Genomic DNA, 19,955 nt, shown 5'->3' on the forward strand with positions numbered 1-19,955 from the left:
GAGGAGGGGACCTGTTGCTTCCCCCTCTTCCCTGCCGGGAACCCTGCGGCTACTTCTCCCAGCCAACCACTCTCTCAATCTGTCCTCAACTCTGTCTGTCCTCACTCTGCCTGTCTCTCAGTCTATCTTCCACTCTCCCAAGCCCCCTCTCAACCCCAGGGCCGACTCCAAGTAGTGATGCCCTTGGAGTTGGGCCCAGAGAAGCTCTTACCTCCAAGTCCTGCTCTTTGACCCTGAGCAAGTCACTCTGTCTCTCTGGGCCTAACATGCTCCCTGTCTGCAAAATGGGGATGAGGAGGAGGTACTGCTAACTCTTCCTCTCCCAGCTGAGGCTCAGATGAGATAGTGGATGTGACAGCAGAGCTCTGCAAGCTGGGGGCGCTCCATGTACAAGTACAGGACTGTGACTTGGTTTTCATTATGCCGTGGGAGGGCCCTGTCTCCCCAGCTCCAGCCCTCAGGGACCGGGTGGAGTTTAGGGTTGGGGGTTTAGGACATCTAGACCGGCCTGACTTCCACCCCTCCCCCCTTCCAGGGGTCTGTTATTAGCAGTCCACGCCCTCACCAGAGGATGCCACCTCCGCCCCCACCCCCGCCGCCAGAGGAGTACAAGAGCCAGAGGCCCGTCTCCAACTCCTCATCCTTCCTGGGCTCCCTATTTGGAAGCAAGCGGGGCAAGGGGCCCTTCCAGATGCCACCACCGCCAACAGGCCAGGCCTCTGCCTCCTCTTCATCTGCTTCTTCCACCCACCACCACCACCACCACCACCACCACGGTCACAGCCACGGCGGCCTGGGGGTGCTGCCTGATGGGCAGTCCAAGCTCCAGGCCCTGCATGCCCAGTATTGCCAAGGACCGGGCCCGGCCCCGCCCCCCTACCTCCCACCTCAGCAGCCCCCTCTCCCCCCACCTCCTCAGCAGCCCCCGCCCCTCCCGCAGCTGGGCTCCATTCCACCGCCTCCTGCCTCAGCTCCTCCCGTGGGGCCGCATCGCCACTTCCATGCCCATGGCCCAGTCCCAGGCCCCCAGCACTATACCTTGGGCCGGCCAGGCAGAGCTCCCAGACGGGGGGCCGGAGGACACCCTCAGTTTGCTCCACATGGCCGCCACCCCCTGCACCAGCCCACCTCCCCCTTGCCCCTGTACAGTCCTGCCCCCCAGCACCCTCCAGCCCACAAACAGGGCCCCAAGCACTTCATCTTCAGCCACCACCCACAGATGATGCCAGCAGCAGGGGCCGCTGGGGGCCCTGGATCCCGGCCACCAGGGGGTTCCTACTCCCACCCCCACCACCCCCAGTCACCATTGTCACCGCACTCACCCATCCCACCCCACCCCTCCTACCCACCCTTGCCCCCACCCTCACCCCACACCCCACACTCGCCCCTGCCGCCCACCTCCCCCCACGGCCCACTGCACGCCTCTGGGCCCCCTGGCACGGCCAACCCACCCACTGCAAACCCCAAGGCCAAGCCAAGCCGGATCAGCACCGTGGTCTGATGAAGGGAGAATGTGAGCTGGGGACTAGGGAGGTCTGGGGAATCTGCAGGAGAGGGGCCTCACACCCTCTCTGCTTCCTCAGTTTTTCCAAAACATATATACACATAGACATGTCCTCCTCCCCACTGCCTCCCTGCCTTGGGACCCCTCCTCTAACCCCCAACAGTCTCCATGGGATTTCCTTCCAGATTCGAGACTCCTTGCCACTTGAAGCCTATACGCAAGGCTCTCAAGCTCTGGGGAGTGGTGAGGACCTTTCAGAGATCCTCGTCCTCTTTCCTCTCTTCACCCTCCCCCCTCCCTTTCCCTGGAGGTCTAGTTGGGTGGCCTCAGACCTCCGGGCCAGTGTGAGCTCCCTGTCAGCTCTGGCTGGTGGGGAAGGGCAGGTGTCGGGAACAATGAGGGTGAAGGCTTCCCCAGGGCACCTCTGGCCGCGTAGGGCCAGGAGGGAGCTCTGTAGAGTTGTGGCCAAACCTCAGCTGGCTCGGCCCTCTCTCTGACCTCAGGGCCTGACCACGCACCTCCATGTGTCTCTCCACCTGCTGGAGGACATGGAGCGTCAGTGCACGCGGTGGGTGGGCCCCCACTTATGCTGGTCCCCAGGTGGGGCAGTGCGTCCTCTTTGGAGCCAATCTCTGCCCTCTCTCCAGTGGGCCCCAGCCCAGACCTCTTCAGCTTCAGGACCTTGCCTCTCCTTGCAACGTTCTTATCCTGATCAAAGTCCAGACAGGTTTGGGGCGGGGGGGCTCAGGTCTGGGATGAGAAGGGCGCTGCCCTCCCTCACCCATATTGCATGCCCCCCATTCCCTCACACCTACCCCACCTACAGCTGAAGACAATGCACTTTATAGATATTGCCCACACACACCTTGCTGGGGCAGGGCACCCAGCATCAGCCCTGGGGAGAGGGGCTCCCAGAGGGCCACCGTGAGCCTGAGATGTCCTTCCTGAGGCAGAGATTGGAGCCATCAAAGTGGGGGCTGGGAGCCAGGATGCCTGAGTCCTTCTGTCCGTCAAACTCTCCGCTGCCTCTCCAGCCCTTTTACAGCCCTGTTTATTTATTATAAATATATTTTTTACAAGCCCCAGCTCCTCTTCTTGCCCCGCATATCCAGCTCCTTTCTCAGCTCCTGCCTCCCTCTCCCCTCTCCACCATGGGCTGCAGTACAGACAGACAGATAGACCCTGGCTGTATGAAGGGCCAGGGACCCCAGGGCTTGGGGGTGGGGAAGGGCAGCAGCGGGAGGGGCTGTATGGAGAGGAGCTGGGGTTTAGGCATTGTCTTTTTTCCTCCTTGTATATAAGAATGTATATTTGATGCCTCATAAAAGACCTTGTGCTCACCTCCCGCCTCTGCCTCCTACTTGTGCCCCCTCCCCCACAGTGGAGACCCGGGAGAGAGGCCTTAGCCCAGGGAGGTGAGGCGCTGATGGTAGAAGCTCAGGCAACTGGGTGGGTGAGATGCTTTGGTTGGGTGGGAGGTGGGGGTGAGGGAGGTTTTCCTGTCTCGTTTCATTAACGATCTGCATGACAGAGCAGAGCGGCAAGGGTCTGGGCTTTGGAGTTGATCCAGTTCAGATCCTGGGGCTTCCCCTTCCTAGCGCCCTCGGGAAACTGAGTCTCTGTTTCCTCAGTTGAAAACTTGGGGTGATAAGCCATTGCCACGTGGGATTGTGATGAAGGCATGAGGTAACGAATGTCCAGCAGCCAGCATGGAGTAGGTGCTCAGCAAGTTAGTTCCCTTCTCTTGCTTTCACAGGTTGGATACTTCCTCTACTCTTGTGGCATCTATTCTCACCCTTCCTGTGACTGGCCAGGCTTTGCCCTGGAGCCCTCTCTCCTTCCCCACAGCTGGGCCACATTTGTGTCCTTAAGGGTGTGTCGGGCGGGGGCGGATGGTGACCTGGGCCAGGAAGTGAGGGCTAGATACATACATTTTAAGAGCTCTGTGTACGTACTTGGGATGTTAGATAACAAATAGTTGAGCTCTGTTTAGTTTACAGAGGAAGGGTCAGGCCCAGAGAATGGAAGGGTCTTTCCCAAGGTCACACAGCAAGTCAGGATGGGGCGTTCCTGACTTCTAGTCCAGGCCCTTTTCCAGTGCCCAAAACTGCCTCCCTATAAAATGGACATGTTTCCAGCACCACTAATCATGTCCTGGGTCTCGGCAGAGCCTAGGAGGAATGGGGGACACTGGCTCTTGGTTAGGGTCAGCAGGGTCCCCAGAAGCAGCAGTCAGTAAATATTTGGAGGGCCTTCTTAGAGTGTGGAATGGCCTCTAAGAGGGAGCAGTTTGGATGGCCCCACTCTTAAGCAGCTGGGATCAATGTCTTTGTTTTCTTCCTCATACGCACATTTAAGCAAAAGCAGCAGTTGGGGCCATCTAAGCATTTGGTCCAGAATCAAGTCCAGTCAGCAGTTTTTTTGTTTCTTCCCTGGTGGACCAAGCTGGACTGCCTTTGGTTGTTCCCACTTCTCCCACCTTCAGCTTGATGCTCGTTTTGTCTTCCCAAAGCTCAGCTTTTAGTACTCAGTCAGACTTGACTGTTGCCTTTGGCAAGTCACCTTCTCAGAGCCTGGTCTTTCACCTGTAGCATACGGATAATAGTCTTACAGGACAGTTGTTAATAGATGGATGTGAAATGCCTACCTCCTGCCAGACACACAGTCAGCTGTTCTCGGCCACCTACAGAAACAAGTACAAACTCCTTTGCCTTGACGTTGGAAGTCCTCCACCACATGGCCCTGGCCAATCTCTGTAATCCTCTCATTTCTCGCCTACACTTTGGCCATCCACTCACCACTCCCTGAAAAGATCTGTGTGTAATTTCCAAACTCAGTATTTTACCTGTGCCTTCCCCGCTGCCAGATGTACTCCCCTAACATCCCTGATGAAGGTTTTCTCACTCTTATGAGCTGGCCTTAAAGGACCCATCCCTCACAAAGTGCCCTTGATCACATTCTCTGAGATCCCTCACATCATTATCTATCTTCCCCACTAGGCCATAGCTGGCACAGATATGACACTGGTCTGAATCACCTCTGTCCAGAGTATTGCCCAGCACAGTGCTTGGCACAGCACAGATGACACTAAAATGTTTGTTGATTTGAATGAATGAATAGTTCTTTCTAAGCTAAATCTTAAAGTATCTTGGCATTGGTTGATTTATTGATTGATGCAAGCTTTCAGGCCCCTCTGGAACCCCCTCATGCTTCTCTCAGCTCTCTCCTACCTTCTCCTCCTCCTCCCTTCCTCACTGCAGTCCCAGCACTGGGCCATCCCTGCTCGACCCTCCCCCTCTCCCTGGAGGCTCACCATCCAGGCTGTGGAGGGGTGTTGGGCTCCTCACCTCCCCATTTCCCTGAGGACCTGAAGACAAGGAGTTCACTGGCTGTCCTCAAACGTTCTACTGCCAATCTCTTTGGCAATGTGGATGAGGAGGGATGACACACAAGAAAGGACAAAGGTCCTAGAATCTCACGGAGTTCTTATCTTTATCTAGACCAGTGCTGTCCTGTTATAAGTCTTTCTGTGAATATGGAAATGTCCTATACCTGTGCTGTCCAGTATGGTAACCCCTAGCCACATGTGACTATTGAGCACTTGAAATGTGGCTGGTTGCAACTGAACTGAGGAACTGAATTTTTAAATTTAAATTTAAATAGCCACATGTGGGTACTGGCTACCATATTGGACAATGCAGGACAAGACTTTCAGAAGTAGACAGCCTAGGGGGATGATGTCAATACAATATAGTAATAAGTGCAGTCCCAGAAGGAAGCACAGCATGTGTGGGAGCACAAAGAAAGGGAAAACCCAACTTGGGGCAGGGGTCAGGTAAGCGTTTCTGGAACCGCTCCTTTAGCTGAGTCTTGAAGGGTGAGTAGGAATTAGCCCAGTAAAGGAGGGCATTTGTCAAAGGGAGCAGCATGTGCAAAAGCCTGGAGGTGTGCGAGTATGTAATGTTAGCAGAATAATGAGAAAGGAATGCGAGAGGGCAGCCCAGGTGGTGGGCATGGCACATCCCAAAGCAGAGGTGAGCAGCCCCCATATCCTCATTCCTCTGTTGCCAGCAGGTTTTCTCACCCAGGCTTCGCGCCTCCAGGGTCTCCATAGAAGCTGAAGAAAGACCAGGTGACACGTTGGGCTACGTAGTGTCTCTGTTGTAAAGCTATTATTTTTCCCTCCGTAATTAATGAGTATCTTGAGGGGAGATGCATTGGCATTATGTAACTGTCTTGTTATTCCTCAAACTTTCACTCACTAGTTTTAGCATTTACTGATGATTCTTGAGGTTGCCAAATGGTGACTGTCCAATGCCATCATTCTTTTGACATGGATTAGTTGGCTCTCCAGTGTAAAGGAGAGCTTTCCCTTCTCCTATGTTTATGTATTTATATTCTCATGGACCATGCTTGTCTATCATTTTCAGTGAGTTATAACACATTAATGTCATTCTTTATTTTGATGTTCAAAATGTCCCAGATTTGGCCAGCAAGAGGCCCTCCAAGCTGGCTCCTGTGTCCTTTTGGCAGGTCTCCATCTTTCCTTGAGCACTTCCTTGTTTTCTGGCACCACAAGATGCTCCAGTCTCATCTTGTACTTTCCCTGCCCCAGCCCTGGAGTCAACCATTTTTTCCAAGGAGACCTGGAAATGCCTGGTTGACAATGGCATCTAGGAACCAAGATTTGGGCACTAAGTGTTATAGCTACGTTTTCAGGGTTTGCTTTTTTATTTGGAAAAAGTTTGAGCATCTATTGATGATTTTCTAACTCCATCATTCTTTGAAGGAAGAGCTTTCCCTTTTCCCTCATTTTATTTATTTCTATCAGTGTGGAGTCACGGATTCTTATTTTAATGAGTTATAATCCACTACTATCATAATTCATTTGGAATTATCATTATTTTGAATATATCATTTTATTGTCATGCATATGTATTAAGCATATAATATGCATCTCTCTCTCTCTCTCTCTTTCTATGTGTATATATATATATATATATATATATATATATTTATCTCCATAAATTCACATAGAGACCTTGATATCTTGAGGAGGCTCTTTTAATAATCTTGGCTAGAGTTAGTAAATGGCTCTCATGGGGAGCAGAAGATTAGAAAAAGGCATGGGGAGGAGGGGGTAAATTTCAGAGCTATTTAGGAGTTAGAACTCACAGCTCATACCTACTTCAGAATTGGAAGGGACCCTATTTTACAAATCAAGAAAGTGAGGCACAAAGTCACTGTACAGTTCATCCAGAAAACGTGGATGGATTGAGTATGGTCGAGAGCACAGCTGAGCATTCCAATCACTGCTCCGTACCAGTTCCATGCCAGACCCTGTCTTCCAGGTGGGTGGGTGAGGCCAACCGAACCCCCAGTCCAGGGTGAGCTCCCTGGTGCGTCCCAGTTTTTAACCCTGCAGTGCCCAGACTCAGGCAGGTCTCCAGCAAGATCCAAGGATTGAGAAAGGATTCCATTTCCTGAGCACCTGTGGTTTGGAGGGGGGAGGGGGCACCATCTGAGATTTTTACAGGCAGAATTGTACAGCAGTCAGACAGACTTGGGTTTGAACTCTGCCACTTACTAGCCATGTGACTTGCTTAAGTTTATACTTCTCTGAACTTCGGTCTCCTCATCTGTAAAACAGGGATACCAATACCTATTTCATAGCACCTGGCCTTTGATGAATGGTAGTTATCATGATCTCTAATCTTCATAACTACCCTGTGAGGAAGGGTTTACATAGTCTCATTGGATAAATGAGAAAATCAAGGTTCATGGAGGTGAGGTACTTGGTAGATCTCAGTAGGTGAATGTCAGCTGCAAGAAAGCAGGGACCATGTCTGTCTTGGTCACCATTATATTCCCAGGGCCCAGAAGAGTGCCTGGTGCATAGTAGGAATTTGATAAATGTTTATGAATGAATGAATTGGATCTGACTGGCTTCAAAGACTCTGCAATTTCCATTTGCCCTTCCAGGATGGTGCGGGTGGTGTCCCAGCTAAGGACCTCAGAGAAGGCTTTGGGAAGGCTAGGCTGAGCTGAGACCCCAAACCTGGTCTCCTGACTCCTAATTCATGCTCTTTGCCCTTCACTGAGCTGCCTCAAGATGGAAAGGCCAAACTTCCTTCAACCTAGGATTTGGCATATTCTTTTATCTTCTTTGTTCTCCTCACCCTTCTCCTGCCTAGTTCTATCACTGGTAGGAGCAAATGACAGGAAGAGCATTTGACCCCGAGGCAGCAACTTCCCGTGTAACAGTGGGCAAGTTGTTTAATCTGTCTGGAACTTGGTTCCTCATCTACAGAATGGGTAAATTGACCTACATCTTTCCCAAGACTGTTGCAAAGATTAAGGGAGATAATTGGTATGAAAGAGCTATGTGGGCTGTTAAATGCTTACACATGTGAGAGACTAGTGATTTTTTTTTTTTTTTTTTACTGTTATTAGCATCACCTCACCTAGCTTTCTGTTTCCTGTCCAGACAGTTGTTCAGTTGGGTCATTCACCTGTGTTTCAGGTGGAGAAGGGTTGAGGTTTCCCCTGACACCTAGAAAACTAGAAAGGAGTTGTCACTTACTATATGTATCACTTGGGACAAGTTTCCTCACAAGACAAGTAGGGATAAAGGTTCCAAACATTCAAGGCAATCTAAGGGTTCAGGTGGTAAAAAAAAAATCTGAAATCACTAGGCACAATGCCTGACACAAAGGAGATTCTTAATGGGTTTTGACACATTGTTTGTTGACTCTCAGAAGTAAAAATAACAGTTAACAGATACTGAGGGCCTTCTATATGCCAGGTACTGTACAACAATCCTGCAAGGTAGGGATTATCATCTCCATACAACATCATTCAGTTACATAAGTTGGGACTTACCCAAGGGCACATAATTAGAAAATGGCAGAGCTGGTGGGACTAGAAATCAGGACTCTCTGACTCCAGGGTGTGAGCTCCTACCAGTGTTCCCCACTCCCTCAGAGCGGATGCCCTTAGCTCAGTCGTGAAGTAGGCAGAATGATATACCTAACTGGGACATGGTATGTGATTAGAAACAGTTAACTGAATGGAGGAATGACACTCTCCATCACCTTCAAACATATTCAAGCTTACAGCAGATGCTTAATATATCCAGGAAATGTTTGCAAAGAGTATGTATTATTTTTAGTCAATATATACTAAGGCTGCTCAAAAATATTCATTTTTCTTTTGTTTACTCAACATTAATGTACTGCTTACCATGCCAAGTGCTAAGGATGTATAAGGTCACAAGGTCCCTGCCCTTAAGGAATTCACAGTCTGATGGGGGAACACAAAATAAGCACGTTATCAGCATGTATGTAACTAATATGTGCACAGTAGGTGTTCAAACTACATGTGGTAGGCCCACAACTGATGAATAACTTAGAGCTCCTCAAATGCAGTAGACGTCTGACATATGGGCAAAGTACTGGTTTGATACTCAAGGTAGATGCAATAAACCTATTCAGAAACTGCTCACAAACATGCACACAATAGGAGCAGATGTACACATAGTAGGTACTCAAATGCAAGACAGGCTATACACAATAAATACAATCCATGTACACAAATATTTGATAAGTACACTGTAGGCTCACAAATGGGCAAACAGTAGGTGCTTCAAACGGTGGGCACTGGTAGGATACACTCAGGCTTATTTTGTAGGTGTACATGCCACAAATGTGGACACGATAAAAGTGCACACATAACAGGTGAAAGTGTTCATTCAAATGCTGACTGACAATGACTCTTTGGGGTTAAGAATGGAAGCCCCATCTCTGAGAGGTCTCTACACGCAAACTTGGACAAAATAAATATTTTCTTCCTCTCCTCGGGACCCAGGATTCAAAAAATCCGCAATCCCCGGGGAGGGAGCAGCATCCCGACTTCCTTCGTTCAAAGCCCCAGAGGTATCAGCGCCTAGAGCTGGGAGCTGTGTACTACTCTCCTAATCTGCGGGCCTGCAGAAGGGTGCCTTGCAATCAGGCACCCGAAGCCGCCTTCTGTGGCCCACACCGGAAAGACCCGGGAGAAAGAGAGCGTGTTGGGGCGGGGCTCGCGCCAGGGCTGAGGTCATCGAGGGGGTGCCAGTTCGGACCCACCACCCACCAACGCCAACTCCTCTTCCGGTCTGTCTCCATAACGCGCATGCGCAGCACTGGCCTTTAAACGTGCACCGCCGGTCCACCGGAAAGAGGATCCGGCAGTTAATTACACTTTGTTCCTCCGCCGCTGAGGCGGACTATTTGCTCTCAGTCTGGGAAGCACTTTTGAGTTCCTGCTTCCTGATAGGGAACCCACGCCTGCCGATTCAGCTCAGTCTCCACGGGATGAAGGCTCCCTAGGGCTTGGCCTCACGCACGTTATACGAGGCTCGGAGGGACACCCTGCGGAGGGATCTGGTTTGTTGTGGTGAAGGGAGGGGGGAGACGCTGACAAACCAAGATGGCGGCGGCGGCGATGAAGGCCGCGGTGGTTGGGAGGTAACTGTGGTGTTGAAGGCTGCGGTAGTTCCGAGGTAGCGGCAGAGTTTGGAAGGAACGGAGCAGGACGAAGAGGTGGTAGCAGTAACGTCAGCCTGAGCCTCTCAGAGCGCGGCAGCTACACGCCCCCTGGGCCCTCGGCGGGCGGCGGCCGCCCCGCTTAGGGCCTAGTCCCCGAGCAGTGCCTCGGCTTCGTACAGCGGCGTCCGCCATGAGTCCTTAAGGGCCGTCCGAGCCCTCCAGTCCTAGGGCCCACCATGGAGCCGGGGTCTGACGACTTCCTACCGCCGCCGGAGTGCCCGGTGTTCGAGCCTAGCTGGGCAGAGTTCCGAGACCCTCTCGGCTACATTGCGAAAATCAGGCCCATCGCCGAGAAGTCGGGCATTTGCAAGATCCGCCCACCCGCGGTAAGGCCCTGGGCTGGTGGTCGCCGGCGACCAGGCCGGGGATGATGAACTAGGGTAGCGGGCGGAGAAGTCTGGAGCGGAGGGCAGCTCGAGCTGTGGGGAGATGGGGTGGCTGGGACCGTTGTGGATGCGACGCGGGTCGGAGAAAGGGTGCTGGGGCCAGGGGTCCTTTCGTGGTGTGAGGGCCCTAAGTCGGAGACCCACCCCCACCCCCCAACTCCCACCCCGCCCTTCAGAACTACTCCTAGTAAGGTTCAAGACAGGGATGCCTAGTGGCCCCGGGGAGAGTTCCCAGAGAGGCACCCCGCACATCTCTTGGTTACCCCAAACCACCTAGGTCAAGGCTGCTCTAAATAAGGCTTTTCTCCCATTTACTGGCATCATTTCTCTTCAGGCAGGCAGTGTGGTGTAATGGAAAGATCACAGCTCTGAAGGGAGATAGATCTTAGTTCAGAACTCCACTCTGCAGCTTACCAGCTTTGTGACCTTGGACAAGTAACGTAATCTCTCTGAGCCTGTGAAATGGGTCCCATGAATGGTTATTTCGAGAATTGGATTAAACTAGGTAGCGTCTGTGTGTAGTAGGCACTAGATAAGTGGTAATTATTGTGACTGCAAAGGTGTTTGATGTGGTCATTGGTTTGCTCCTATGTGGGTTGACTCATATTTACTCACACCCTGCCAGGCCAGTCCATTTATGATAATATTCTGGGCTGGTAAGCCAGTCAGGAAATCAGTCTCACAGGCTCTATTTGGCTCCCCTGAGATGGGTTCAGGGAATTGTTCCCTTCTTTTCCTAGTCGAAGGCAATATCTGGGCCTTTCCTGCACATCACCGCCCAGGCTTGACTTCTGTGGAGAGTCTTGGACCAGTCAGTTTGGAGTGGGGTATATGAGTCCTTCCCAGAAGATTTCTACTCTGACCTGTCCCAGGATGTAGGAGGTCCCAGAGAATAGGATATTCTTGGACTCCCAGAAACAGAATGGACGGATGGAAGTCTGCCTCCTTTGGAACCCTTGATTCCCAGATGTCAGTGACAAAGGGCATATCTTTGCTCCTAGGCCTGGCTTCAGGCCAGGAGAAGTCCCCCAAGGGCTAGGATAGGCTGCCACCTTGCTAGCATGGAGGGGAAATGATGATATGCGTTGTTCAGTCACCACTTGGGATTCCAAGGGCAGGAATTGAGTTTGTCTGCAACAGGGTATTTTTGAGTAGGTGTCTCCTGGCTGAAACCAAATGGGAAACCCTGCTGCCACCTGAGGAGGGCACCATAGGCCTCCTTATTCAACTTGGTGCTTTCTGGTGTTCAGCCATACATCTAGGCTGGTTTCAGATGGATCCTCTGAGAGGTGTTGGGTAAGCTGATTTCTTCCTTGTTGGAGCTTGGCCACAGATCTCTGAGGTTTCCTTGTCCATGGTGAGGAAGTGGCAGTGGGTAGTGAGAGGTCGGGAAGGCCAGCAGAAAGGAGAGGCTGGAGTCCTGGACAGCATCAAGGAGGCACTCCCTGAAGTGGCCCGGCAGGCCTGTGGGAAAGAGGCATATCTGCCATAAGGGGTAGTTGAGGCTTGAATTTTCTATCCCATTTTTCTATCTTGGACTTCTTGGGGCAGCCTGGCCTTGTGTGGGTATTGTTACCCTTCTTTGGGGGACCAGGGGTGGGATAGGTGACATGTCCCTGGGGTGTGTGTGTGTGTGTGTGTGTGTGTGTGTGTCCGTGTCCTGCAGGGGGCCGTCCTTTGTTATGCTTCTCTTCTCTACCCCAACACTGTACTTCCCTCTAATCCAGGAGACCTGGCTCTCTCTGGTTTTTGTTCTGTTTTCCCCTCCGGTAGGGCTGCTCCTAGGCCTCCTTTAGGCAGCCAGGACTTCTGGCTGGAATTTAAAGCACTCACCCAAGTGGTGCTTGGGCCCAGAGTGAGAACCTTTGTATGGGTGGGTGCTTGGAAATTGAAGGTTTGCCTGAAGGGCCATTTGGATTCTGAATTGCTAGGCAGGTGACTGCTACTCTTGGGGAAGATGGGTGAGAGGAGAGTGTTGGTATACTGGAGTAGACGCAGGGGAGCTTGGAAGGGTCTTGCTTCCTGCATCAGGTAGCCAACCTTTTTATCACCATCATGACGTAGTGAGTATTTGGCACATGGGAGTATGGGACTGAAGGCAGGATGAGGGAGCTTGTAGGTCCCAGGGAGAGCCAGGCAGGGAGATTTGTTGAACCTTTCCCAGCTATCTGTTGCATGCACAGCTCCTGCTCTAGGATTTCAGTTCTGCCATTTCCTGTCAGGTTGCTTGATGTTGCGCTTATTCTTATCTAGAACTTGATTCAGCAGGAAAGAAAGGTGCCTGGAGTTTGGGGTTTGAGCACCTTTCTGCCTGGATTACCTGCGCTGAGGGGAGTGCCCTACTGATGGGAGGCAAGAGGGCATGGGGAGCTTGTCTGGGCTTGAGCCATATCATTTTAGTTTGAGGGTTTTTTGTCGTTGTTGGGTTTGTTTGTTTGTTTTTGCCCCAGCTTCACTGAGTCCCATGTGTTTGCTACCTGCTTTGGCGGGGGGAATATGTGTGCATGCAAGTATGAGTCCTCTGGCCCCTTTCTGTTTTTTTCTTTTTTAAAAAAAATTAATTATTTTATTTTTGACTGCATTGGGTCTTCGTTGCTACTCACGGGCTTTCTCTAGTTGTGGCAAGCAGGGGCTACTCTTCATTCCAGTGCACGGACTTCTTATTGCAGTGGCTTCTCTTGTTGCGGAGCATGGGCTCTAGGGCACGCGGGCTTCAGTAGTTGTGGCACGCGGGCTCAGTAGTTGTGGCTCGTGGGCTGTAGAGCACAGGCTCAGTAATTGTGGTGCACGGTCTTAGTTGCGCTGCGGCATGTGGGATTTTCCCGGACCAGGGCTCTCGAACCCATTCCCCTGCATTGACAGGTGGATTCTTAACCACTGCGCCATCAGGGAAGTCCCTGGCCCCTTTTCTCAAAGTGTGTGTACAGAAGAGGCCAACAGCTTTTCTTCTCTTTTACCATCCTCCTCCCCCGCTTCCATATGTATGCACATGTGCGTGAACAGTCGTAGCCTGGTGTAGTGCAAAGAGCCTTGGACTGGAGGTCAGAAGGCAGGGGTTCTAGTCTTGGCTCTACCACTAACTCAGCATGTGATTCTGGAGAAATCATATTTCTTCTCTGGGCCTCACTTTCTCCATTCATCAAATGAGGGCACTGGTCTAGGTTACTCGAGGTTCTTTTCACCACCCAAGCAGGAGCCAGGGTTCTGAGGAGGAAAGGACTGCGTGGGGTGTGGCGGGGGGGGGGGCAGGCGGGCATTGGGAAGAAGGCTTTTCACAGCTGCCCTTTGGGCAGGACACAACAAGCTCTGACTTGGCAGGACAGAGTCTCCCCCACTTTCATTATCTTTCCCTGACTTCCCTCCTTCTCCCCAAATCCTCCCAATTCTTTGCTACCACAGTCAGTGGTGCATCCCAGCACTTAGGACACCCCTCCCCGCTTCCTCCCCTGCCTCTTCCTGTACTGGGCAGGTGTTTGAGAGTGGACCCACAGGAAGCCTTTCTGACCAGGTGAGTATTGCAAATTCTTGCTCCTTGTTCCTTGCTCTTCCCTGCAGTGTCTATCTCAGGCCTTTTAAACTGAGAGAACAGACACTAAAGGCCCAAACCTTTAAATCCTGCCCAAATTGGAGATGAGCTACCCTGCATATGTATTGGGTAGTGAGGTCAGCCTTAGATGTCAAGTCTTAATGATGATTCTTTTGAATAACATTTTCATTTGAAAACCAGTTTAATTTTCATATCAGTCTTATGAGGAAGCCAGGGCAGGAGTTCATATTCCCACCTTACAGTTGAGAAAACAGGTTCAGAAAGGTAAAATCCCTTAGCTAGTAAGTAGTGGAGCTAAAACATGAACCCAGGTTTTCTGACTCCAGATCCTGTGTGCTTTCCAGTACTTCCAGACTGTGTGTCCTATGCCTAGGGGATGAGGAGTTAATATGGGCATAGGGAGAGTTTGAAGTCAGCTGTTTTGGGCCCCATCTCTCTATTTCTTAAAATCCTAGCACTGTACTGTTGCAGGGACTCTGAAGACATTTCCTAGGGTATGTGCATGGGGTATTGGATGTGGACTTGAGGGGCTTCTAAAGCCCTGTAGTGAGTTGTGTGTGTATGGGTTGGGTGTTTGCCAGGTTAAAAGGTCTGACGTGGCTAGAGGTCTGGGAAGGCATGAATGGGGTGCTGAGCTGCTTTTGGTGCCCCTCTGGTCTTGCACTATACTGGAATAACCCAACTCCCTTTTTTCCTCTGTACCCACTCAGGACTGGCAGCCACCCTTTGCTGTAGAAGTGGACAACTTCAGGTTTACTCCCCGAATCCAGAGGCTGAATGAACTAGAGGTAAGATGACTAGCAACTGGTGGTGGGGTTGGGAGAATGGATACCTGAGCTCTGATCCCACTTCCCTCCTACCTTCTCTGTCTAAGGTACTTTACCTAACTAGGCCTTTGTTCTCTCTTCTGTGAAATTGCCTGGAGGGCATGGAGGAAGCTTTAGAGCTCTGAATGTAACCTAGAGCAGGAGCATTTAGCATCCCAAATCTGATAGCCCCAAGGCTGGGGGTGGCCCTTTCCCACAAAGGTTTGCTACTTCTGAAGCTCCCCTGTCAACTAACCTACCCTGCTTGGGTCAACAAAAGAGAAACATGGGGCTGGTTGAGACCCTTTCTTGCTTGGCCAGCTGAATGTGTCCTCATCTATCCAATTCATCTACAACCCTGTGCTTCCTACCTTTCTTCCATGGTGCTTGGTAAGGTGGGAGGTGAGGTGGATGGGCAGGAACAACACAAGAACTGGTCTGTGAGGAAGCTGGAATGGTTACAAACTTGGACAGAGAGTCAGGCAGGTAGGCTTTTCCCTCTCCTTTATGTTCCATACAGGAAATCTAGGCCCTTTGCATGGGTAAGATGAGGTTCTCCACTAAGGACTTGAGAATGCCCCAGGGCAATGAGAGTAGATGCCCTCAAGCCAGTTCCAGAGGTAAAGTTCTGGAGTTTCCCATGGAAGGTGTAGGGTAGAGGTATGCTACCACTCCTCTCCCTCATTATTATGTATCCTCAAGCCTTACTAGATGTCTGGGGGTGTGGGGGTGACTGTTAGGCCCAACCGAATACCCGTTACCTAAAAGCGTACTTGTCTTCTAGACCACAGTTCCTCAACCTTGGCACTATTGACATTTTGGGCCAGGTAATTTTTTGTCGTGGAGGGCTGTCCTGTGCATTGTAAGATGTCTGTCAGCATCCCTGGCCTCTACCCACATAGTACCCTCTCCCGGTTATGGCAACCAAAAATGTCTCTAGGCATTACTTAAATGTCCCCTGGAGGGCAAAATTGCCCCTCATTGAGAATCACTGTTCTAGAGTCGGTCTAGGTGCTGTGCTGGTCAGGGCAAAAATCATCTCTTGTATGGGGTACAAGGTCCTTAGAGAAATGGATCTGACCAGGTCTGCTGGGGTATAGCTAGGACAAGGTGTAGCCTACCATGGGACAGGGACAGGTTTTCTAGAGAGATAGTGCTGGCTAATGAGGGGGAGGGACAGGGATGGGCCAAGGTTGGAAAGCTAAGGGGTTGAGGTGGAGGGAGTAGGGTTCCTGGCCCCTTAGGGATTCTCATAGCAAAGGAGCCATAGGATGTTCCTTTCCACAAATAGACCTTACTTTTCCTCATCTGTGAAAGAACTGTCCCTGTTTCCCCCTAATGGGATCAGAGCAAGGTAATGAATGATAATGACTCACCCAGTTCTCCCTAGAACTAGGCCTTCTGATTAGGGTGAGGTGGTTATAGACTTGGGGCCTTGGGGAGCCCTTCTTGGGTCACTGAGATTTCGGGAAAGCATGGTACATGCCTTGTTCCTAGAATCTTTGGCCCACATTGGTTCCTGGGTAGGCCAGGTGGCAGTGCTGCTTTGGTACACCATCTCAGTTCTTTAGGCCATTCTATCTTTAGCATACACTCTCACCCTTCAGCTACCATGGAACAAATTTCATGGTGCATGTGAAGAGGTGAATGTTTTCTTTTGGAGCCTTCATTCTCTGAAACATGCCTAGAGCTTAGATTTAATTCCAAAGTTCCAGAGGGCATTCACTGTTCCTCTCATAAGTCTACCCTTCTGGGGTGAGTGGACTGGGCAGTTTTTTATTTCCCTCATAATCAGAAAACGGGTCCAGAGAATAGAACTGACTTACTCAAGACTATACAGCAGATTATTAGCAGAGGAAAAGCAAATACGTACGTTATTTGACACTCAGATCTCTTGGTACCTGCTGTGTGACTTGAGGAAGCAGGGACTCTCTGTAAAAGAAATGACAATACTTCTACAGCCCTGTCAGGGAGATTGAGAAAGAGTATATGTAAAGTTTTGGCTGTTATGACTCTACCTGCTCTGTTTTGGGACCTTGGGCTTCTCCTGTTGCCTGGAAGGTGGCAAAGATAAGAGAGGTGGGCGAGGTGCTACCTAGAGTTGGGGATCCAGTTCACTGGGAGAGGCCCTGGGTAGTGGGCTGCTCTGCATCCCTTCTCCTCCCCTAAGATTAGGCCAGAAGATAGGGGTCAGGTAGAGGGGGAGGCCGGCCTCTCTGAGCCATTTTTTCTCCAGGCCCAGACGAGAGTGAAACTGAACTACTTGGATCAGATTGCCAAATTCTGGGAAATCCAGGGCTCCTCCTTAAAGATTCCCAATGTAGAACGGCGGATCTTGGACCTCTACAGCCTCAGCAAAGTAAGAACAGGTTTTTCTCAAACCCCTCCCCACCCCACACCTTAATATCCTTGGTACTCTGGGGGCCACCTTGGTTTGGATATTGGATCTCTAGGCTACAGTGGAAGGGGCACAGCCTGGTAGCACACAAGCTGTCATCAGAACTTCTTGGCATCTCTTGGCTGCAATTTGAGTCTGAGTGGTGGAGGTAGGAGGGGGTAGCCTCCAGTGAAGTGAGGGGCTGGAGTTGTCCTCGTTGTCCTTTCTGTACATACATACAGCACATCCACGTCCCTTTCTGCTTGTCCTTACAGATCGTGGTGGAGGAAGGTGGCTATGAAGCCATCTGCAAGGACCGTCGATGGGCTCGGGTGGCCCAACGCCTCAACTACCCACCAGGCAAAAACATTGGCTCCCTGCTACGCTCCCACTATGAACGCATCGTTTACCCCTATGAGATGTACCAGTCTGGAGCCAACCTGGTGGTAAGGATGCCGAGCCGGGGTGGGAGTAGGCTTTCCCCTGCCAGATGCAAATTTCCACACTTGTTCTTAATGGAACTGGTTCAGTGGAGTGGACTGGAGACCTGGAGAGGTCTGGGAAGAGATGGAGTTTGGTTTAGTTGGGGAGATGGTTGCGGGGAGGTGGTTGGAAGGCGGGATGGCATAAGCAGAGGCATGAGAAGAATTCCCAAAGTGTGTGCTGGTGTCAGTGGCCAGTTGAGCAGGGCCTGTTGGGTGGGTGGGTGGCGGGCGGTGTGAAACCACGGCTTTGGTTGCTATTGGGTGAGGGTAAAGGGAGGTCCTTGCTGTTGGGAGCTGGGGCCCCATGCCCTGACCCTTACCCCTCACCTGTCCCCAGCAGTGCAACACACGTCCATTTGATAATGAGGAGAAGGACAAGGAATACAAACCCCACAGTATCCCCCTTCGACAGTCTGTGCAGCCCTCCAAGTTCAACAGCTATGGCCGGCGAGCCAAGAGACTACAGCCTGATGTGAGTACTTCCCTTCTTCTAACTTGGAGCTTTGGTGGTGAAGAGTCCTCTCCCTTCCCTCTGACCAAGGTTCTCTTCCCTGTTCCACTCTCCCTTCTCTTGGTTCTCTGAGTTCTGAGCAGTAGTGTGCCTCTTTCTGGCTTCACTCTTGCTCTTCCTCTACTCTCAGCTGAGCTTCTGAGCTGGGTTTTGATCTGTTTGTATAATATCTTTCCTATGTCTGGTGTTCTTGCCTGCCTTGTTCCTTTCCTGACTCACTCTGCTCATAGGGGAAGAACTCTTCTTTTTCTCCTTATAACTATATCTTAGCCTCAGGAAGAAGCTTATGTGCCGGCATTCTTCTGGGCATTGGGGATACAACAGAGAACAAGATACACACTGTCCCTGGGCTCACCGAAGCATGTAATTTACCAGATCATATTAGTCACTGCCATTTATTGGTAGATTCAAATACTTAGATTTCTTTATATATGTTTTCCTCAAACCCCTTGTAACTCTGAGATAGGAGTTAATATTCTCATTTTACAGTTGGAAAAACTGAGATCCCATCTTAATTCCATTCCAAGAGAGGAATGAGGAGGGAGTTCACTTACCCTCAGTCTCCAAAAAGCAATCTGAATTCTTGCCTGGGCCCACCTATGCCTCCACCCTGGCATGAACTCATGTGGTAGAGTCCAGGCTGTTGTTCTTTTAGGATGGGGCAGTCTGCCCAAGATAGTCTTGATTCATTTCCTTCTTTCCTTCCAGCCGGAACCCACAGAGGAAGACATTGAAAAGAATCCTGAGCTGAAGAAGCTTCAGATCTATGGGGCAGGCCCCAAGATGATGGGCCTGGGCCTCATGGCCAAGGATAAGACTCTGCGGAAAAAAGGTGAGGCCTGACAGGCTGGGGCAGTGTGAAGAATGGCCTCACCAGGGGAGAGGAGCCTGGGCCGCGACTTTCAGACTTGTACTTTAGAGCCATTCTCCTCTCTCCCAGATAAGGAAGGGCCCGAGTGCCCCCCCACCATAGTGGTGAAGGAGGAGTCAGGCGGGGACGTGAAGGTGGAGTCACCCTCACCCAAGACCTTCCTGGAGAGCAAGGAGGAGCTGAGTCACAGCCCAGAGCCCTGCACCAAGATGACCATGAGGCTGCGGAGGAACCACAGCAATGCCCAGTTTGTAAGGACCTAGCCCTGCCTTCCTAATGCTCTGCTTCTCATCCCTTCAACGAGCATTTCCCCAGCATGGCACTGGACCAGGTGGCATTAAGCAGAAAAGTGGGCCTGGTGGGCCCTGCCCTCAGGTAGCTCACTTAATTGGGGAAACAAGGCCAACTCACATGGAACAAAGAACAAGAAAGGGTGATCAAGTGCTGTCAACATGAAGTGCTGGAAGGGTGCAGAGGAGGAGACTCCCTCTCCATTGCTTCAGGATAAAGGCTAAGCTCCTCATTACAATGCATGATCCAGTCCCTGCAGACCTCTAGCCTCATTCCCCAGCACTGCCCACCTTACTCCTTCTGCTATAGCCACACTGAACTACTTGTAGGTATGTTTGTTTTTTTCCTGAGATGTGCCATGCTTTCTTTCCCCATCCTTTGTACATGCTGTTTCTTCTGCCTGGAAGAGTTTTCGCCTGTGCTCTGCCCCATTGCCAAATTCCAGTTTGCCTTCAGGTCTCAGTTTCAAGTGTCACCGTTTCAGTGAAGTTCTTCTCAAGGCTGTTCCTCCTTATCTCCAGCTGATTCGAGTGCTTCCTCCTTTAGGTTTCCATAGTACCCTTTTATGGGCTGCTGTTGGCAGTTTCCA

The 19,955-nt window shown here is 51.0% G+C and overlaps 2 protein-coding genes across 10 annotated transcripts in view; both read left to right on the forward strand.

Annotated features, from left to right (window-relative positions):
- IQSEC2 (IQ motif and Sec7 domain ArfGEF 2) overlaps window positions 1-2,839 on the forward strand; it is a 76,102-nt gene extending 73,263 nt beyond the window's left edge. For 2 of the 3 annotated variants that reach the window (XM_060002948.1, XM_060002946.1), the window contains one exon: window positions 536-2,839. In XM_060002948.1, coding sequence (XP_059858931.1) covers window positions 536-1,501 — 966 coding nt within the window. In that variant the 3' untranslated portion in view covers window positions 1,502-2,839. The remainder of the gene's footprint in view (window positions 1-535) is intronic. The other variant, XM_060002947.1, reaches the window with a different exon arrangement.
- Window positions 2,840-9,927: 7,088 nt separating this feature from the next.
- Window positions 9,928-19,955, forward strand: part of KDM5C (lysine demethylase 5C) — a 31,776-nt gene continuing 21,748 nt past the window's right edge. For 3 of the 7 annotated variants that reach the window (XM_060002303.2, XM_060002301.2, XM_060002306.2), the window contains exons 1-7: window positions 9,928-10,418; window positions 14,736-14,813; window positions 17,068-17,190; window positions 17,484-17,654; window positions 18,031-18,165; window positions 18,913-19,036; window positions 19,145-19,326. In XM_060002303.2, the coding sequence (XP_059858286.1) occupies window positions 10,269-10,418; window positions 14,736-14,813; window positions 17,068-17,190; window positions 17,484-17,654; window positions 18,031-18,165; window positions 18,913-19,036; window positions 19,145-19,326 (963 nt within the window). In that variant the 5' untranslated portion in view covers window positions 9,928-10,268. The remainder of the gene's footprint in view (window positions 10,419-14,735; window positions 14,814-17,067; window positions 17,191-17,483; window positions 17,655-18,030; window positions 18,166-18,912; window positions 19,037-19,144; window positions 19,327-19,955) is intronic. The other 4 variants (XM_060002305.2, XM_060002308.2, XM_060002304.2 and 1 more) reach the window with 2 other exon arrangements.

This window comes from Delphinus delphis, chromosome X (genome assembly GCF_949987515.2).
Source record: "Delphinus delphis chromosome X, mDelDel1.2, whole genome shotgun sequence".
NCBI classification, from domain to species: Eukaryota; Metazoa; Chordata; class Mammalia; order Artiodactyla; family Delphinidae; genus Delphinus; species Delphinus delphis.